Source organism: Carassius auratus, chromosome 23, assembly GCF_003368295.1.
Source record: "Carassius auratus strain Wakin chromosome 23, ASM336829v1, whole genome shotgun sequence".
NCBI classification, from domain to species: Eukaryota; Metazoa; Chordata; class Actinopteri; order Cypriniformes; family Cyprinidae; genus Carassius; species Carassius auratus.
This window is the reverse complement of record NC_039265.1, coordinates 3,426,197-3,445,238: the sequence shown is the minus strand read 5'-3', so window position 1 is coordinate 3,445,238 and position 19,042 is coordinate 3,426,197. Positions and strand designations below refer to the sequence as shown.

Below are 19,042 nucleotides of genomic sequence, written 5' to 3'. Positions count from 1 at the left end.
TCTTTAAATTTAAAGAATGTTAATTGTTAATGTCATTTCACTGTGTATTTAAATAGCTAAAAATGTCAAAATGTAATAGTTAAACAGCTAGACACAGGTCATTCAGAAAAAAAATTATTATTTATTGCAACTGTAATTCTGTGATTTTTATTTTAATTATTTATTTTGCATTTGCTGGAAACAAAAAAAGGGAAAATTCCATGTTGTTTGTCATTGGTACAAGTTTTTGAATGTCAGATGGCATTAAAAATATTTTTAACAGTCTAAATAATCTGTATTCTTCATTATTTATTAATCCATGATTGCTTTGTTAAGTAAAAGTGAAATTATGAGAATAACCCAGCAAGAATAACCCAGAATAATAAAAATGCAAACCCACAAATGGTAAAAATGACTCTATCTTGGGTTTTCTCAATAACCCAGCATGCTGGGTTAAAATGTGTAAACCAGCATGCTGGGTTACTTTAACCCAGCACGTGTTCTGTCCAATATTTACCCAGTGCTGGGTTGCCAATTGGGTTATTTTTAACCCAGCCATTTTTAGAGTGTACTTATGGGTGAAGGTATATATTGCTACAACTGCTCACAACAATTGTCTCTTGAGTCCTTTTCAAACGGGACTAGGTTTCTAAACGACGTTTGAGTTTAGGTTCTTATCACCTAAGCATCTCTGTGTTTATTACAGAGGTAGGAGGGTCTGTTTTCTGAATCATTCAGATTCATTACCATAGTATAACCACAGGTTTACTACAAATACCAGTTTTCTCACAGGATCACTGAATTTGCTCTGTAATTATTACAGACCTAGCAGATTTGGACGGGTTTAAGATATAGGGAATATAGGGCTTTAAAGTGTGTTTTAAAAGAGTGTTTTTGTTCAAGCTGATCACATCTGATGTTGAGAATCTGATCGGTTTCTGTTTCTCTGTTGGTTCAGTCTCTGGAGTCCAGACTCGCTGATGTCCAGTCAGCTCTCGAGAAAGCCCTGTCTGACCGAGAGCGCCTGCTACAGGAAGTGATGAAACACAACCCCTCCTTCACCTTGTGATGAACAAAGGGAAAGAAACCAGACTCGAGTCCAACTCAACAATCCATCCCTTAATCTCTTGAGTGTGAAATCACAGGTCTCTTCCTGTAGTGACGTTTCTCTGTATGTGGCCGCACGACACGGGACTGAATCCAGTCACATATTCTCTTTCACTGCACACTGGATCATCTCTTTACTTCTGCTCAGCATGCTTCTCACACAAGTTTCACGAGAGGACCGTGTACAGCTTTTAGGCTTGATAGACGTTCCTGAGTGTTGTGCCGTACAGATGAAGCGGTCACCGAGGAGCATTAGTGCCAGTGCTGGTGCTCAAATGATGAGACTTCACTTTGATTCAGTATTACAATGCTTACTTGTGTCAATCTCACACATTCTATCCAGATTTATTACAGTGGGTTACCGTATTTAATTTATTATTTTTGGTTCAAGTCTGTTACACTAAAGTCACTTTTAGATATATCACTACTCTGTAGAGTTCAGACAAATATATTGACGTTTATGCATATTTATTTGAACTTTATATGCATGAGATGGTTATTTGATTGGATGTCCACTGACAGATGTGGATCACAAGGATGTTTTTTTGTGGTTAATCTTCAGACGTTTGGATTGATTTATCAGCGAATGTCTGGTTATTTCAAATGTGGCCCATCTTTCTGTTTCCAGTGAGCTTCGGCTTTGAGTGCAATGTGTAGCATTCATATACACTAAACAATCTCTGTTAGTGTATCAAGAGATTTGTCTTCCACAGACCTTTAGAAAACTTATGTTACTGTAGTCTAAACTATAAAGACTTTTCTGTAGATGGTACGATCAAAAATAACTTCATTCTCACTGCATGGAAGAAAACGTGTTTTGCATGACTTTACTTGAAGTGCAACAGCATCAAGAACACTGACTGTTTATTTTATATCTGTTTTATTTAATTTAATGTAAGGCTGATTGTTACTGTTTCTGAAGATTGCCTGTGATCAGAATGAGCATACTGAGCTGATTTTACTAATAGTATTGATTGTTTTTAGCTGTGTAGTTGGTACTGAATTCACTTCTGTGTGTGTGTGTGTGTGTGTGTGTGTGTGTGTTACACATGAAGCTGTCAGACAGTGTGGAGCAGAATGATGGATCTGCTCCTCTCCGGCTGTAAGATCACCTCGTTTATGTTTTGCCATATATTTACATGAAATGGAAATGCACTTTACACGCGTGCTGATTTCATTGCTCTCCTTTAAAGTTTCAGAAAAGTTCTCAGTGGCTCAGATTTGCCAAGATTTCAAAGTCTGTACTCAAAAATGAATTTGAACATTTCTCATTTGAATCACCAATTGATCTGAGCTGCCATTCATATTAATATTGCTGTCAACAATTATTCTATTTAATCTATTTAAAGTAATGTCTGTCAGATACAGTGTAAGATTGTACGATTATCACGTTGTTATCATGAGTTGTGCTTGGTCGTGTCTGATGTCTTGATGGTCTTTTGGTTAATTCAGTACTGTTCATGTCCCTCTACGGATAAAAATCCAAGCTTTTAGTTTGACCTCTGATCTTTTCATTACGATATTGTAATATCACCACTAAAGTCCTGGAACAAAATATTAAAACAAAACTGATATTTCGTTGGTTCTGTGAACCATGACCGTGTGAAAATGTGTCAAGACCAATGAAGATCAATAAAATGTTTCTTAAAGTTGAACTTTGTTTCTTCTGTCAGCTACATAATGTCAGTGCACTCCTTAAACTGAGAAAAGTCTCGTGACTTTAGCGAACTAAGCTTCGTTACGTCACACCGCTTCGAAACTCCGATGCTCCACCGCTAGGGAACCCATGAACCACTTGTTGTCCAGATGTTGTGGGTTAAACAAAAGATAACTTCCCTTTAACACAGATGGCTATATAGTTTAAAAAATGTGTAAAAACATTTGATACTTCACCTTACAAATATCAAAATGAGCTTATGATAGAATTAAATCCACCTTCTCCTGATTGATAACACTACTCGTGCCTGCTGGTTTTTATAGACAGCTCTGGGTTCATCGAAATATTTATTTTTTCTATTTCTTTTCCCCCCTCAACTCCAAAGATTACATTTTTATATCATTTCCATACACAAAACATCCATGCACATGCATGCATTTCTCAAAACACAACAAATATTACGAAACATTTAAAAAACGAGTCGACAGACATCTCAGTGGCACACTTACTTCTGAGTGACAGCTAGGAATCGTACAATATTTATCATCCTAAAAGTCTTCACTAACATTCACTTGTTATTGTTTTATTTCGTCACATGCTCCAGAGGACAGACCGTGGACAAAACAAGAGATATACCACATCCTCTATTACCCAAGATACCAACAGTGCACTCCCAGCACATCAGATATCTGGTAGTGTCCATTCCCCCACAGAAATACTAACAGAGAGTCTTTTCTAATAGAGTCGCGAGAGGGACTGGAGCTCAGTGGAAGAGGATTTTTTTGTGTTTGGTGTTGGGAATTTGCTCTCGGCTCTTCAGTCTCCGGACAGCTTCTCTCATGTGTTTGGGCTGCAGGGGTGGCGTGTCTCCCCACTTCTCACACACATCGAGAGCTGAAGAGAGACGAAAAGAAAAACACTTTTATGGAAACAATTCATGAGCCACACGGTTTCTACATGAATCATATTTCAGTGTCTAACCAACCTTCCTCAACAATCTCCCCAGCAAACACCTTGGCAATCCCAGACATGGCGATGACCACATTCTGAGAGACCGAGGATCCTGTGATGGACTGAATCAGCTGGAGAACAGAAACAAACCGTTTCAAAAAAACGTCCAGCCCTTTTCATCTTATAGTTCAAACAGAAGGCGTGACACCATTAGAGTTCCTATGATCATTTAGAAGGATCCTAATTTGAATCTAATAAATGTTGTATTTCTGTTTAACATTAAACTCTACATCAGAATAATATGTTTTTTTTTTCTCTAATTGTCCAGTATCAAGACGTTATCAGAGCCCTGCTTGTATTGACGAGTCCCAATGAGTATGCAACAAGTCTCAAAGTATTAATTAACAACTGAATACAATCTTAGCTTAGCCTGTACAATCTTTTTCACTCAGCATATGGTTAGTTTCAAATGAAATCGCTCCACACTTACTCTTTTAATCGCTGCCTTTGGGAAAGCAGCGCGTCTGTACATCTCATAGCGATTCAGCTGCTCTTCAGAGAATGAGGATACTAAGACTCTGTGGAATAAAACGGAGAAGTTTTGCATCCTAATACAGAATAAGGCACACAACGGAACAAGAAGTAACATGTATCCAAATAAAGCTTACTGCATCTTTTGTATTTCATCTTCATCAACTTTATGGCGTTTCTCCTTCTTCTTGTCATGCTCCACTTTCAGTTTTTTAGCAGGAGGAGGATGAAGTGATGAAGATCCTTCTTCCTCACCAGCTGCATCATCTTCAGCAGACCTCTAAAGCACAATCAGATCCAACATGAATAAATACATTTCTAGCAAATAAATCACTCGTAGTCTTTGCGATTAAGAAACGGACTCACCACTTTGCCCTGTTCTTTGGCAGTGGTCTGGACAGTAGTGAGTTCAGAGACTTTACTGCTGCTCCCCGGAGCGTCCCGGGACCCCTCGCCCGGTTTGGGTCTCTCTGCAGGCGCCTCGCTGACCACTGCGATGGGTTTCACACGGGCCGGGTCTGCCATGCTTTAGAAGAGAGTAAGAAACTCTCGCTTAGTTTATGCTCAGCTGACACACACATTAAACTCAACCTGCAATAGGGCTGGACGATATGGCCAAAATTTATACGACGGTATATATATATCTTCATTTTGGTCAATATGATACAATTCTGATATTGATATGAACAATATAAAAAAAAAAAACCTTGTTAAAACTGCCAAGAATGCCCACAACAGTTGTGCATACAAACTTATGAAAAATGAATTTGTCAAGTCTATGACACCTCATTTAAAACCATGTAATATTTCAGAAAAAAAAAACAGCACAAATAATTTAAGGTTCACCGTTTTTATATTTAGCCTTCATACAAACAATAAATGTGAAAATCACTGTCAAATAATCATCTCAGACTCACCTAATTAATATTCATATCTTTAACTTCTAACTATAGGCTAATATACACTACCAGTGAGAAGTTTTCGAAAAGTAAGATTTTTAATGTTTTAAAAAAATGATCATCTGTTTACCAAGCCTGCATTTATTTGATCCAAAATACAGCAAGAACAGTAACATTTTGAAATATTTTTACTACTTAAATAACTGTTTTATATTTGGAAATATTTTCAAATGTAATTTATTCCTGTGGTTTCAAAGCTATATTTTTAGCACAATTACTCCAGTCACATGATCTTCAGAAATTATTCTTATATTCTGATTTGAAATCATACTGACTCAAAGCTTTTGAATGGAAATCAGATAAATGCTGATCTTTCTATTCATCAAAAAAAAAAAAAAAATTGCTCAACGGTTTTAAATATTGATAATCAGATTATTAGAATGATTTCTGAAGGAACATGTGACCCTGAAGACTGGAGTAATGATCCTGAAAATTCACAGGAATAAATTAGAATTTAAAATAATTTTAAGTAGTAAAACATTTCAATATTAAATGTTTTGCTGTACTTTGGATCAAGTAAATGCAGGATTGGTGAGCAGAAGAATTATTTAAAAGAAAATATTTTAAGAAAATAAAAAAATCTTACTGTTCAAAAACTTTTGACCGGTAGTGTAAGCTTATTATTCTTATAGATTGAAACAAATGTGCTTTAGCAGTATTAAGAGTATGAAAAGTGCTCTGAGTTACTTCAGAGAAAAACAACATGTTGCTGGAGACGGACTTGAAAGCAAACAGACTCTCCACCAGCAGGAGGCGCCGTCATGGCAGTAGAACAGACTCTCTGCCAGCAGGAGGCGCTGTGAGAGCGGTAGAACATACTCTCTGCCAGCAGGAGGCGCTGTGAGAGCGGTAGAACATACTCTCTGCCAGCAGGAGGCGCTGTGAGAGCGGTAGAACATACTCTCCACCAGCAGGAGGCGCCGTCAGAGTGGCAGAACAGACTCTCCGCCAGCAGGAGGCGCTGTGAGAGCAGTAGAACAGACTCTCCGCCAGCAGGAGGTGCCGTCAGAGTGGCAGAACAGACTCTCCGCCAGCAGGAGGTGCCGTCAGAGCAGTAGAACAGAGTCTCTGCCAGAAGGAGGCACTGTGAAAGCGGTAGAACAGACTCTCCACCAGCAGGAACAGACTCTCTGCCAGCGGGAGGCGCTGTCAGAGCTACAGAACAGACTCTCCACCAACAGGAGGCGCTGTTAGAGCGGTAAAACAGTCTCTCCGCCAGCAGAAACAGACTCTCCGCCAGCTGGAGGCACCGTGAGAGCCGTAGAACAAATAAATTTTCTGCAAGCAGGAGGCACCGTGAGAGTGGTAGAACAGACTCTCTGCCATCAGGAACAGACTCTCCACCAGCATGAGGCGCTGTCAGAGCGGCAGAAAAGACTCTCCACCTGCAGGAACAGACTCTCCGCCAGGAGGAGGCACTGTGAAAGTTGCAGACCAGACTCTCTGCCGGCAGGAACAGACTCTCCACCAGCAGGAACAGACTCTCTGCCAGCAGGAGGCGCTGTCAGAGTGGCAGGAACAGACTCTCCACCAGCAGGAACAGACTCTCCACCCAACAGGAGGTGCTGTCAGGGCAGTAGAACATACTCTCCGCCAGCAGGAACATACTCTCTGCCAGCAGGAGGCGCTGTGAGAGCGGTAGAACATACTCTCCGCCAGCAGGAGGTGCCGTCAGAGCAGTAGAACATACTCTCCGCCAGCCGGAACAGACTGGTAAAACAGTCTCTCCGCCAGCAAAAACAGACTCTCCGCCAGCAGGAACAGACTCTCCGCCAGCTGGAGGCATCATGAGAGCAGCAGAACAAATTTTCTGCAAGCAGGAGGCACTGTGAGAGCGGTAGAACAGACTCTCTGCCATTAGGAACAGACTCTCCACCAGCATGAGGCGCTGTCAGAGCGGCAGAAAAGACTCTCCACCAGCAGGAATAGACTCTCCGCCAGCAGGAACAGACTCTCTGCCAGCATGAGGCGCTGTCAGAGCGGTAGAACAGAATTTCCGCCAACAGGAACAGACTCTCCGCCAGCAAGAACAGACTCTCCGCCAGCAGGAGGCACCGTGAGAGCAGTAGAACAGACTCTCTGCCAGCAGGAACAGACTCTCCACCAGCAGGAGGCACTGTGAGAGCAGTAGAACAGACTCCCCAACCGCAGGAACAGACTCTCTGCCAGCAGGAAGCGCTGTGAGAGCGGTAGAACAGACTCTCTGCCAGCAGGAAAAGACTCTCTGCCAGCGGGAGGCGCTGTGAAAGCAGAAGAACAGACTCTCTGCCAGCAGGAACAGACTCTCTGCCAGCAGGAGGCGCTGTGAGAGCAGTAGAACAGACTCTCTGCCAGCAGGAACAGACTCTCTGCCAGCAGGAGGCACTGTGAGAGCGGTAGAACAGACTCTCCACCAGCAGGAGGCGCTGTGAGAGCAGTAGAACAGATTCTCCACCAGCAGGAACAGACTCTCCGCCAGCAGGAACAAATTCTCCGCCAGCAGGAGGCGCTGTCAGAGCGGCAGAACAGACTCTCCACCAGCAGGAACAGACTCTCCGCCAGCAGGAACAAATTCTCTGCCAGCTGGAGGCGCCGTGAGCGTGGTAGAACAGACTCTCCACCAGCAGGAACAGACTCTCCGCCAGCAGGAGGCACTGTCAGAGTGGTAGAACAGACTCTCCGCCAGCAGGAACAGACTCTCTGCCAGCAGGAGGCACCGTGAGAGCGGTAGAACAGATTCTCCACCAGCAGGAACAGACGCTCCGCCAGCTGGAGGCACCGTGAGAGCGGTAGAACAGATTCTCCACCAGCAGGAACAGACTCTCTGCCAGCAGGAACAGACTCTCTGTCAGCAGGAGGCACTGTCAGAGCGGCAGAACAGACTCTCCGCAAGCTGGAACAAATTCTCCGCCAGCAGGAACAGACTCTTCGCCAGGAAGAGGTGCTGTCAGAGCGTCAGAACAGACTCTCTGCCAGCAGGAGGCGCTGTAAAAGCAGTAGAACCGACTCTTCACCAGCAGGAGGCGCTGTGAGAGCAGTAGAACAGACTCTCTGCCAGCAGGAGGCGCTGTGAGAGCAGTAGAACAGACTCTCTGCCAGCAGGAGGCGCTATGAGAGCAGTAGAACAGACTCTCCACCAGCAGGAGGCGCTGTGAGAGCAGTAGAACAGACTCTCCACCAGAAGGAACAGACTCTCTGCCAGAAGGAACAAATTCTCCGCCAGCAGGAGGCGCCGTGAGAGTGGTAGAACAGACTCTCTGCCAGCAGGAACAGACTCTCTGCCAGCAGGAGTCGCTGTCAGAGCGGCAGAACAGACTCTCCGCCAGCAGGAACAGACTCTCTGCCAGCAGGAGGCGCTGTCAGAGTGGCAAAACAGACTCTCCGCCAGCAGGAGGCGCTGTCAGAGCGGTAGAACAGAATTTCCGCCAACAGGAACAGACTCTCCGCCAGCAAGAACAGACTCTCCGCCAGCAGGAGGCACCGTGAGAGCGGCGGAACTGACTCTCCACCAACAGGAGGCACCGTGAGAGCAGTAGAACAGACTCTCTGCCAGCAGGAACAGACTCTCCACCAGCAGGAGGCACTGTGAGAGCGGTAGAACAGACTCTCTGCCAGCAGGAACAGACTCTCTGCCAGCGGGAGGCGCTGTGAGGGCAGTAGAACAGACTCTCTGCCAGCAGGAACAGACTCTCTGCCAGCAGGAAGCGCTGTGAGAGCGGTAGAACAGACTCTCTGCCAGCAGGAACAGACTCTCTGCCAGCGGGAGGCGCTGTGAGGGCAGTAGAACAGACTCTCTGCCAGCAGGAACAGACTCTCTGCCAGCAGGAGGCACTGTGAGAGCGGTAGAACAGACTCTCCACCAGCAGGAGGCGCTGTGAGAGCAGTAGAACAGATTCTCCACCAGCAGGAACAGACTCTCCGCCAGCAGGAACAAATTCTCCGCCAGCAGGAGGCGCTGTGAGAGCAGTAGAACATACTCTCCACCAGCAGGAACAGACTCTCCGCCAGCAGGAACAAATTCTCTGCCAGCAGGAGGCGCCGTGAGCGTGGTAGAACAGACTCTCTGCCAGCAGGAACAGACTCTCTGTCAGCAGGAGGCACTGTCAGAGCGGCAGAACAGACTCTCCGCAAGCTGGAACAAATTCTCCGCCAGGAGGAGGCACTGTGAAAGTGGCAGAACATACTCTCCACCAGCAGGAACAGACTCTCCGCCAGCAGGAGGCACTGTCAGAGCGGTAGAACAGACTCTCTGCCAGCAGGAACAGACTCTCTGCCAGCAGGAGGCACCGTGAGAGCGGTAGAACAGATTCTCCACCAGCAGGAACAGACGCTCCGCCAGCTGGAGGCACCGTGAGAGCGGTAGAACAGATTCTCCACCAGCAGGAACAGACTCTCTGCCAGAAGGAACAAATTCTCCGCCAGCAGGAGGCGCCGTGAGAGTGGTAGAACAGACTCTCTGCCAGCAGGAACAGACTCTCTGCCAGCAGGAGTCGCTGTCAGAGCGGCAGAACAGACTCTCCGCCAGCAGGAACAGACTCTCTGCCAGCAGGAGGCGCTGTCAGAGTGGCAAAACAGACTCTCCGCCAGCAGGAGGCGCTGTCAGAGCGGTAGAACAGAATTTCCGCCAACAGGAACAGACTCTCCGCCAGCAAGAACAGACTCTCCGCCAGCAGGAGGCACCGTGAGAGCGGCGGAACTGACTCTCCACCAACAGGAGGCACCGTGAGAGCAGTAGAACAGACTCTCTGCCAGCAGGAACAGACTCTCCACCAGCAGGAGGCACTGTGAGAGCGGTAGAACAGACTCTCTGCCAGCAGGAACAGACTCTCTGCCAGCGGGAGGCGCTGTGAGGGCAGTAGAACAGACTCTCTGCCAGCAGGAACAGACTCTCTGCCAGCAGGAGGCACTGTGAGAGCGGTAGAACAGACTCTCCACCAGCAGGAGGCGCTGTGAGAGCAGTAGAACAGATTCTCCACCAGCAGGAACAGACTCTCCGCCAGCAGGAACAAATTCTCCGCCAGCAGGAGGCGCTGTGAGAGCAGTAGAACATACTCTCCACCAGCAGGAACAGACTCTCCGCCAGCAGGAACAAATTCTCTGCCAGCAGGAGGCGCCGTGAGCGTGGTAGAACAGACTCTCTGCCAGCAGGAACAGACTCTCTGTCAGCAGGAGGCACTGTCAGAGCGGCAGAACAGACTCTCCGCAAGCTGGAACAAATTCTCCGCCAGGAGGAGGCACTGTGAAAGTGGCAGAACATACTCTCCACCAGCAGGAACAGACTCTCCGCCAGCAGGAGGCACTGTCAGAGCGGTAGAACAGACTCTCTGCCAGCAGGAACAGACTCTCTGCCAGCAGGAGGCACCGTGAGAGCGGTAGAACAGATTCTCCACCAGCAGGAACAGACGCTCCGCCAGCTGGAGGCACCGTGAGAGCGGTAGAACAGATTCTCCACCAGCAGGAACAGACTCTCTGTCAGCAGGAGGCACTGTCAGAGCGGCAGAACAGACTCTCCGCAAGCTGGAACAAATTCTCCGCCAGCAGGAACAGACTCTCTGCCAGCAGGAGGCACCGTGAGAGCGGTAGAACAGATTCTCCACCAGCAGGAACAGACGCTCCGCCAGCAGGAGGCACTGTCAGAGCGGCAGAACAGACTCTCCGCAAGCTGGAACAAATTCTCCGCCAGCAGGAACAGACTCTCTGCCAGCTGGAGGCACCGTGAGAGCGGTAGAACAGATTCTCCACCAGCAGGAACAGACGCTCCGCCAGCAGGAACAAATTCTCCACCAGCAGGAACAGACTCTTCGCCAGGAAGAGGCGCTGTCAGAGCGTCAGAACAGACTCTCTGCCAGCAGGAGGCGCTGTGAAAGCAGTAGAACAGACTCTCCACCAGCAGGAGGCGCTGTGAGAGCAGTAGAACAGACTCTCTGCCAGCAGGAGGCGCTGTGAGAGCAGTAGAACAGACTCTCCACCAGCAGGAACAGACTCTCTGCCAGAAGGAACAAATTCTCCGCCAGCAGGAGGCGCCGTGAGAGTGGTAGAACAGACTCTCTGCCAGCAGGAGTCGCTGTCAGAGCGGCAGAACAGACTCTCCGCCAGGCGGAGGCACCGTGAGAGCGGTAGAACAGATTCTCCGCCAGCAGGAACAGACTTTCCGCCAGCAGGAACAGACTTTCCGCCAGGAGGAGGCACTGTGAAAGTGGCAGAACAGACTCTCCGGCAGCAGGAGGCGCTGTGAGAGCGGTAGAACAGGGTAGAACCAGCGGTTTCTCCAGTAACGAAGACTTTTCTGAATACAGACGGTTCCCTTCAGAGATACAGTCATATAAAACACCCGCGTGTCTTAATTTTGGAACAAAATATTGGAATTGTGTTTAAAAATCATATCACCGTTTTTGAAAAAAATTATACTGGGATACATGTTGATATTGAATTATTGTCCAGCCCTACCCTGCAATGCTTCATTATGTATTGTATTCTTCACTGTATACAGTAGGGCTGCACGATGTGTCGTTTAAGCATCAATATCGCGATGTACAAATCCACGATAGTCACATCGCAGGATGTGCGATGTAGGCTGTTGTAGTTGATCCGTTATTCATTAACTGTACGGCCCTTGACAAATGTGATTCGCGGATTAATTGCACAGCTTAACCATAATAGAGTGAAAGTTTATCATTTGCATAGAGAGTGAGAGCGTGCGAGAGAGAGAGCGCGAGAGAGAGAGAGAGAGCGCAAGAGAGAGTGTGTGCGAGAGAGAGAGCGCGAGAGTGAGATGAGAGAGAGAGAGCGCGACAGAGAGAGAGAGACTGAGTGCTAGAGATAGAGACAGAGGGAGAGAAAAAGAGAGAGAGAGAGAGAGAGAGAGACTGAGTGCTAGAGATAGATACAGAGGGAGAGAAAAAGAGAGAGAGAGAGAGAGAGAGCCCCTGCCGCACGCTCACCGTCTTCAAACAACACTAGCGCTGTCTTGCTCTCTCTCTCTCCCTCGCGCATATTAATCAATTGACACGATGGTGTCGATGTTTAAATCATTTAAAATGAGAATGTAATTGTGCTCACCCCATTTTTGTTTGTCTAAAAAATTAAATTAGATTTCATATCGCAATATATAATCCCAGAAAAATTAAATTTCGCAATGTCATTTTTTCCCAATATCGTGCAGCTCTAGTATACAGTTCAACTGTTCTTGTGTCAATGAGACAAAATCTACTGTATTTTTTTTTTACTGTATTTTTCCCTGGGTGTTTTTAATTATTAACTTAGATGTGAAGACTACGGTAAAGTTAGTATGACGTATAACATTCATAAGACATCCGTTTTCACACCAGTTAAACTCTTTGCACCTGTTATGTTTTGAGCCCAAACTAACTCAGATAGACATAAATATATGCCTTTTAATTTAGCAATTAATTAATTTCTAAAAACATTTTTTTTAATATATATATATATATATATATATATATATATATATATATATATATATATAAGCATTTTTGTGTGCTCTATAATAATTTTAAAACTGTTAATGTATGCAACATTATAAATCTATTAAACGATAACACAATTCGTTGCAACTGTAAAAATCTCTAAATATTATTCCCTATAATGGACAAGGCTGTTGTGTGTTTGTTTGTTTTTTCAGGTTATGTATTATTTTTTATATACGGAACCGAGTCCATATTTTGATATGTTTCATATAACCTACTGTACATAACGTTTCTTCAATTCATCAAATGATGTGATGCTCTTATTCTCGAGAAGCGGTCTCATAAAACATACTGGTGAGATACAGTTATTCTGAAACGTTTCATGTTACTAAATGTTTGTCATAGTTATATCACATTCATTACTATATTAGCTCACAAAATACGATATTTACATTTTATGTTACTAGAAAACGTGGTAATATTCATGTTTTGTGCATAGATTTACATTTGATTTGGTGTGAATTGCTTTGGAAATAACTTATTAGAGAAAGAGGCGCTTATTGTGCAAGCACACATACACACTAACATGGACTAACATACCTCAGACCGACAGCCGCGCTGAGAACAGTTTATAAAAACACGGAATCAAAGAAGTGTTTTCCACAAACTCTCCGCGTCTGCAGACTGCGTTCAGACTCGGTACAGACGACAAGATCCGGGCACTTTCAAAATAAGAGTCCACAAACATTTCAACCACTGCCATATATCACTTCACCACTGAGTGGCGCTATTTACTACATAATAACCAATAATAATAACCCAAAGGGGCTCAGGCAGACGAATCATCCATTCAAACGCATTCAGAGAAACTATTTGTCTTATTGCAGATATTTGTATACAATGGCTGTTTAATATAACTATAATTGTTTAAACATATTACTTCCAAGGATTCACACCTGCTTTAAAAAAATATATATATATATTATATATTTATTTTTATTAAATATTATATATACCTCATGTAACATTCAGTGAGTAGAAAATACACGCGGACGACTTCAAATAGAATTATTAGGATTCATTTAATAATATAAATACCTCTTTATATCACTGATGTTATATATTTTTATATTTTTTATTTATTAACTATAGACCATTAATTTCACCCAAATAATCTATTTCTGTGTGTTTCTGTTTTAAGACACTATTAAATTGTCAGGCGTACTATTTTAAATTGTACAAATAATTAATTTATTTTATATAACGGTATAGTAAATCTATACTTAAATGAAAGTACATTTAAATAAACATTTATAGTATTTGCTTGAAATCAAACAAACAATAAGGCAAATAATCTTCTGATCAATAAGCCTTATTCGGGTAAGGTACACATTTTACTATTTCAACATCAATATAATATTAATTCTTCAAGACTGGCTTAACTACGGAATTATGTAATTATATAATTCATATGTAAAGCGCTGTTCATAATGATTGACTTCATAAGAGACTCTTCTGATAATTTCTCCATCAATCCTTGATGAACCCTCGCGGTTTCTTCTTGCTCTAATGTCAGGATGAGTGATCAGACGAGGGCTTCCATCGATCTCAATCCCCTAAATGCTGTTCCCTCGTCATTAGTGTGATTAAATGATAGCGCGACGTCACCGAGCAGCGCAGCCGTCGAGGAAGTGACGTGTCGGTCCGTGCCAGAGCCCAGAGGAAGTTTGTCGCGGCGCAGGGAGAGAAGTTTCCCCGGAGCTGCTGCGCTTGGAGCGGGACTGACCCTGATACAGCCGCCGCTGTTGGACCGAGCGAGTCGAGCGCGCGTGGATGCGTGTAGCCGAGCCGGAGACGCGTGTAGTGGGTTCGTGAGGCCGTGCGTTCGCGGGGAGATGGGGAAGGAGCAGGAGCTGCTGGAGGCGGCGCGCACCGGGAATCTGGCCGCCGTCGAGAAGCTGCTGTCCGGGAAGAGACCGTCGGCCGGGTCTGCCGCCTCCGGAGGCTCCGGATCGTCCGGGAATATCGGGAGCGGCGGACACAGCTCCTCACACGCGCTCTCCAGTCTGCTCAGGTAAGAAAAAACACTGCTTTATCCGTGCACGAGCCCGAGCGGGGCTAGTTGTCACACACTGATATCGCTCAGGTTCTGAGTCACACAAACACTGAAGTCTCAACTGTACAAACACTGAACATCTCCCGGGAGAAAAGATCACTGAAGGCTGTGATGAAACACTGGGATGTCTGTTATAGGGGGCATGTTGTCACACACTATGGGGTCAGTTCTCAAAAGACTAGTTTGAGAAGAACTGTACTGAAATGCAGTCTGCTGTCCCAAGTTAAAAAGACCATGTTTTACAGCATATTTGTGTTTACATTTGGAACCTGTGACAACATGCTCTGATATATATATATATGGCTGTTTACACAATTGAACCTTTGACTCCAAACCTGATTGTTATTAAGCTAAGCCCCTGTTTTCTCTGTTACATGTGGATTAGTTGTTTTTAAACCCGTAAACGCATTTCTGTTGGCTTTCATAAAGAGTAGCTCAAGGAATCATTTCTATTTGAAACAGCCGATCTGTCAGTTCTTGTGCAATATAAACACGATGATGTTCCTCTTTAAGTCTTGAAAGCACGAGTAACTTGCGCCATCATCCCTGCTGTTACAAAGCAAAATCAGTGGCGTAATACTGAGATACAGGACATTCCCACTAGATGTGATTTACACATGTGTTTACAGTGCTGATGTGGAGGAGTGTGATACAAATGCAAATGATTCTCAGTGCAGTGTGTGAACGGAGAGCGGATCACATTTGCATGCACTTGAGCACCAGAATGGCTCTGATTTGGTTTTGCATATCAAAGTCCAGTCTGAATATGTTCAGGCATAATTTCAAAGTGGATGGTGAGCTATAAACTGAATTCATGGTTTCATTTCTGTCCATTTTTGACCCACACATACAGATTCTACCTATTCCCTGTGCACATTTATCAACTAGTCTGCATTTAGAGGCCAGAAATCATGGCATCCGTCTGCCCAGCCCTTCTCCCCATCAGAGGTCTTTGTGTCCACTGGCATCTGTGTCTCTCGCTGGCTCAGTGGATCAATGTCTGGCAGCGCTCTGTGGTGAGAAAGAGCGGCTCAGCGTGTGTCGGAGGTAAATAAACGGATGATCGGCTGGAACCGGTGCCAGCAGGAGAAGAATAAGAGAGCGTCTGTCCTCCCTCTGCTCACAGGCCAGAGATCTTTAAGAGCATCAGTCTGTATTTACTTACCCGAGTCTGAATTATCGGCAGGTGTTAAAGGGAGTGCTGTGTTTGCATGCAGCCTGTCATCTGGCATGTGTGTAGAGTAAATGTCAATAGTCTTTTCTGGTGAGTGTGTCTTACTCTGTTTGTGTTTGCGTCAGATTTGGTTTGTTTACAAAGAGAGCCTTAAGATTTAACCCTCTCACAAATCTGCACTTACTACATGTACCTACATTTTTGTAGAACTCCAAAAACCTAGCTGTACAATAAAATCGTTTTATACATTAAAGGAACATTAGTGCCAGTCAAAACACCAACAACTACTTCGGTTTCACACAAATTATGATCGCACAAGCAAATTATTGATCAATAAATGCTTATTTTCATGTTATGATGAGGTTAGAACACTTAATGGTGCATTATTTGTAGACTAATACATTTTGACATCTGAATCCACATAATCAGCTCCATATGTATGGCTTTTCTGACGTAGTAAACTTGCTTGGTAGCGCACCCGGTACAACATTGCTCTTGCGATGTGTAAGCTTGTACTGAAGCACGAATCATGATAACTAGGGGTGCCACGATAATTTGGTACGTGTATTGAGTCTGAATGCATCGCGATTCTCTCTGGAATCAGTTCTGAAGGTAGTTTTTAACAGCCGATTTTTATGCTTTTATGAAGTGAGAATAATGTAAACGGCGCACCGTGAACACTCGTGATTCGCGTCAACATTTTCAGACTTTATAAAATAATAGTTCAAGTGATGTGTTTCTGAAACTGGAAGAAAGCAGAGTATGGCTGTTTCTGAAGCACACAGTGCCCTCTGCTGTTAAAAACTAATCGATCGATTCAAGAGAGAATCGCGATGCGGTCGGAAAATCGCGGAATCGATTAATAGTGACACCCCTAATGATAACACAAATCAAAGACTTGTAGAAGCAAGCTGAAAGGGTTGGAAGGGAGACGTTTATTTTAGTGTTAGCTAGTGCTTCACACAGTCCAGTAACTGAAGAGGCACTAGATTGCTGATATTGTTGATTTATACTGAAATGAGATGTATGCCAAGTTGCTGTAAATTAAATGAACTTGCACAACATTTTCATAAATCAAAAACCGATTGTTTATGTGTTAGGAGTACTGTTGGTAGATGTGAAAGTGACACAGATGACAGCTACTAAATCTGTAATTGGCCAGCCAGATTTGTCATCTGATGATCTCAAAGTGAATATCTGATATATCTTGACAGTATTATAGAGGAAGCACTAGATCTCCTTCTCATGTCGGCTGCTTTTGGACCGTTCTCCTGAAACGCTCAGATAGCTGCTTCTATATTTGCAGTGGATCTCAGAGGGGCACGTCTGGACTCATTTAAGAGCTCTGAGTGGCTTTGGTTTCACTGAACGATGACAGTTTGGCCCTCTGTGGACACTATCCAGCACTTATCAAAGCCCTGTCACCCCAATATTCTCAAATTCCCTCGCACTACAGACTTCCTTTCACTCTCTTCACTCGGTTTGTAATGCCTTGAAGAGATGGCTCGTGTTATCTTCTGTGAAACTCCAAAGGAGATGTTTTCAAGAATGTACACTCTGTCTGCAGTCAAAATGCATGCGAAGCAATGACAGTCAAGCTCCAAAAAGGATAAACAAAGGCGTCGTCTAAAATATATTTTAGAGTTTACATACAGTATTCCCAGTCTTTGAAAGTTATTTGATCGTTTTGTATCTTGAAATCTGGTTTGACAGCTGTGGTAACCTTTCTCATTGGTTGTATGGAAAAGTGCAGCTTCTTCTGTTTAATAACTCCTCTTATGTGCCATTGTAGAAAAAAGATGGATGAAAGAATTGTTAGATGAAGTGTCTCTTAATGGCTTGTGTCTGTGTACCAGAGGTCTCCTAATGCTTGGAAACTAAAGATCAGCACTTGCTTGCACGGTTTCTTCTTCCTGTGTACTGTACGGCACCAGGCGTCCTGTTGAGACTTGCCGTTCTGTTTTGAAAGAGTTTGAGTCGGAGTTTGAGAGTCCTCTCTCTTTCTTGGAATGTGGTTTCAACATGGTGTCTTGTGTGTTCATACGTGTGCCTGTCTGCTTCTACACATTGTGTCCATGTGTGGATTTAACAGGACTTTCTTTTGAGATATCTTTATACTCATCTGTCTGGTCTCTCTATTGCATTTTCTCTCTGTCTGTCCACCTTTCAATCTGAGACTGTCTGTCTGTTTGTTTCTCTAACTGACTGTTTATCTGTCTATCTATCCTTCTGCTTGTTTATGTGTCCATCTGTTCCAGTCTGTCTCTCCATGTGTCTGTCTATCTTTCTTCTTAACAGTTGGTCCATTGCCTGCTGTCTGTCCTGTTGTTTTTTTCAAGGCCTGTCTGTCTGTTAAGTTTTTATGTTTATTTGGCTGTCTATCAGACCTGTCTGTCTGTCTGTATTTTTATTAGACTGTGTCTGTCTGTGTATCTGTTTGTCTATCACCTGCCTGTTTGTCTTGTTTGTCTGTCTCTCTTTGTCCATCATCTGTCGGTTTGGCTTTTTATGTGTTTGTCTGTCCATTGCCTCTTTCCTTCTGTCTATTGTAATGCTTGTCTGTCTGTGTTTATGCTCTATCTGTCCGTCTGTCTGTCTTTGTCCATCTCATGTCCGTCTATTGCCATTATCTATCCTTCTTGCTATCTATATCTGACCATATGTCTGTCTGTCTGTCTGTCTGTACATTCATCCCTGTCAAAAGAGACTTTCAGTACTTTCTTAGTTCTTTGTAAATCAACAGAACCAGTGTCCCATTCTGAGGTCCATTGAAAGACGTCTGATGACTGGTAAAGATCAGGGAAGGTTAGTTAAGTTCACTGCTCTGCTCATGTATAGCTCAAGAGTGTGTGGAGGATCAGACGATAAAACACTGACTGCTGTCAGTACTTCAGATCATGTGCTATGTGAGGGACCGAGAAGCCAAGAACAAGGAACACAAGCGTTGCGCAACAAATGGGTCTTTATTTGAACCCCAAAACAAAATAACTTTACACACTTACAACAAAAATAAACAAACAGAAACCGAGATCAAAACAATTGGACAAAAACCAAACAAACAAACTAAAACTGACCTGCTCAAATGAACAAAGCAACAGTTTATAAAGGAAGGGATGGGCCCATTACAAATTAAGAGGGGAAACAATTTAACTTTACATACAA

General features: G+C 44.1%; 2 protein-coding genes across 7 annotated transcripts in view; one reads left to right on the top strand and one right to left on the bottom strand.

The window, feature by feature from the left end:
* LOC113041004 (UHRF1-binding protein 1-like) overlaps window positions 1–2,741 on the top strand; it is a 32,928-nt gene extending 30,187 nt beyond the window's left edge. For 4 of the 5 annotated variants that reach the window (XM_026199254.1, XM_026199252.1, XM_026199256.1 and 1 more), the window contains one exon: window positions 938–2,741. In XM_026199254.1, the coding sequence (XP_026055039.1) occupies window positions 938–1,048 (111 nt within the window). In that variant the 3' untranslated portion in view covers window positions 1,049–2,741. The remainder of the gene's footprint in view (window positions 1–937) is intronic. The other variant, XR_003275330.1, reaches the window with a different exon arrangement.
* A 312-nt stretch (window positions 2,742–3,053) lies between these two features.
* LOC113041003 (transcription initiation factor TFIID subunit 11) lies at window positions 3,054–13,329 on the bottom strand. 2 transcript variants are annotated; one of them, XM_026199251.1, is made up of 7 exons: window positions 13,191–13,323; window positions 4,815–4,827; window positions 4,592–4,776; window positions 4,363–4,505; window positions 4,185–4,272; window positions 3,729–3,825; window positions 3,054–3,637 (listed from the first exon to the last, which is right to left on the bottom strand). In XM_026199251.1, the coding sequence occupies exons 3-7, from the start codon at window positions 4,748–4,750 to the stop codon at window positions 3,507–3,509; spliced, it is 618 nt and encodes a 205-aa protein (XP_026055036.1). In that variant the 5' UTR covers window positions 4,751–4,776; window positions 4,815–4,827; window positions 13,191–13,323; the 3' UTR covers window positions 3,054–3,506. The 2 variants fall into 2 exon arrangements, with proteins under 2 accessions (XP_026055036.1, XP_026055035.1); XM_026199250.1 differs by lacking the exon at window positions 4,815–4,827 and having other exon boundaries at window positions 4,592–4,751; window positions 13,191–13,329.
* Between the last annotated feature and the right edge of the window lie 5,713 nt (window positions 13,330–19,042).

What these genes read in the sequence shown, in the direction of transcription:
- LOC113041003 (XM_026199250.1), bottom strand. Translation starts at nt 4,750, where the DNA reads ATGGCAGACCCGGCCCGTGTGAAACCCATCGCAGTGGTCAGCGAGGCG. An exon ending in CCAAAGAACAGGGCAAAGTG is followed by an intron (nt 4,506 to 4,591) that starts GTGAGTCCGTTT and finishes ATTGTGCTTTAG; the next exon opens with AGGTCTGCTGAAGATGATGC. An exon ending in CAAAGGCAGCGATTAAAAGA is followed by an intron (nt 3,826 to 4,184) that starts GTAAGTGTGGAG and finishes TCTGTTCTCCAG; the next exon opens with CTGATTCAGTCCATCACAGG.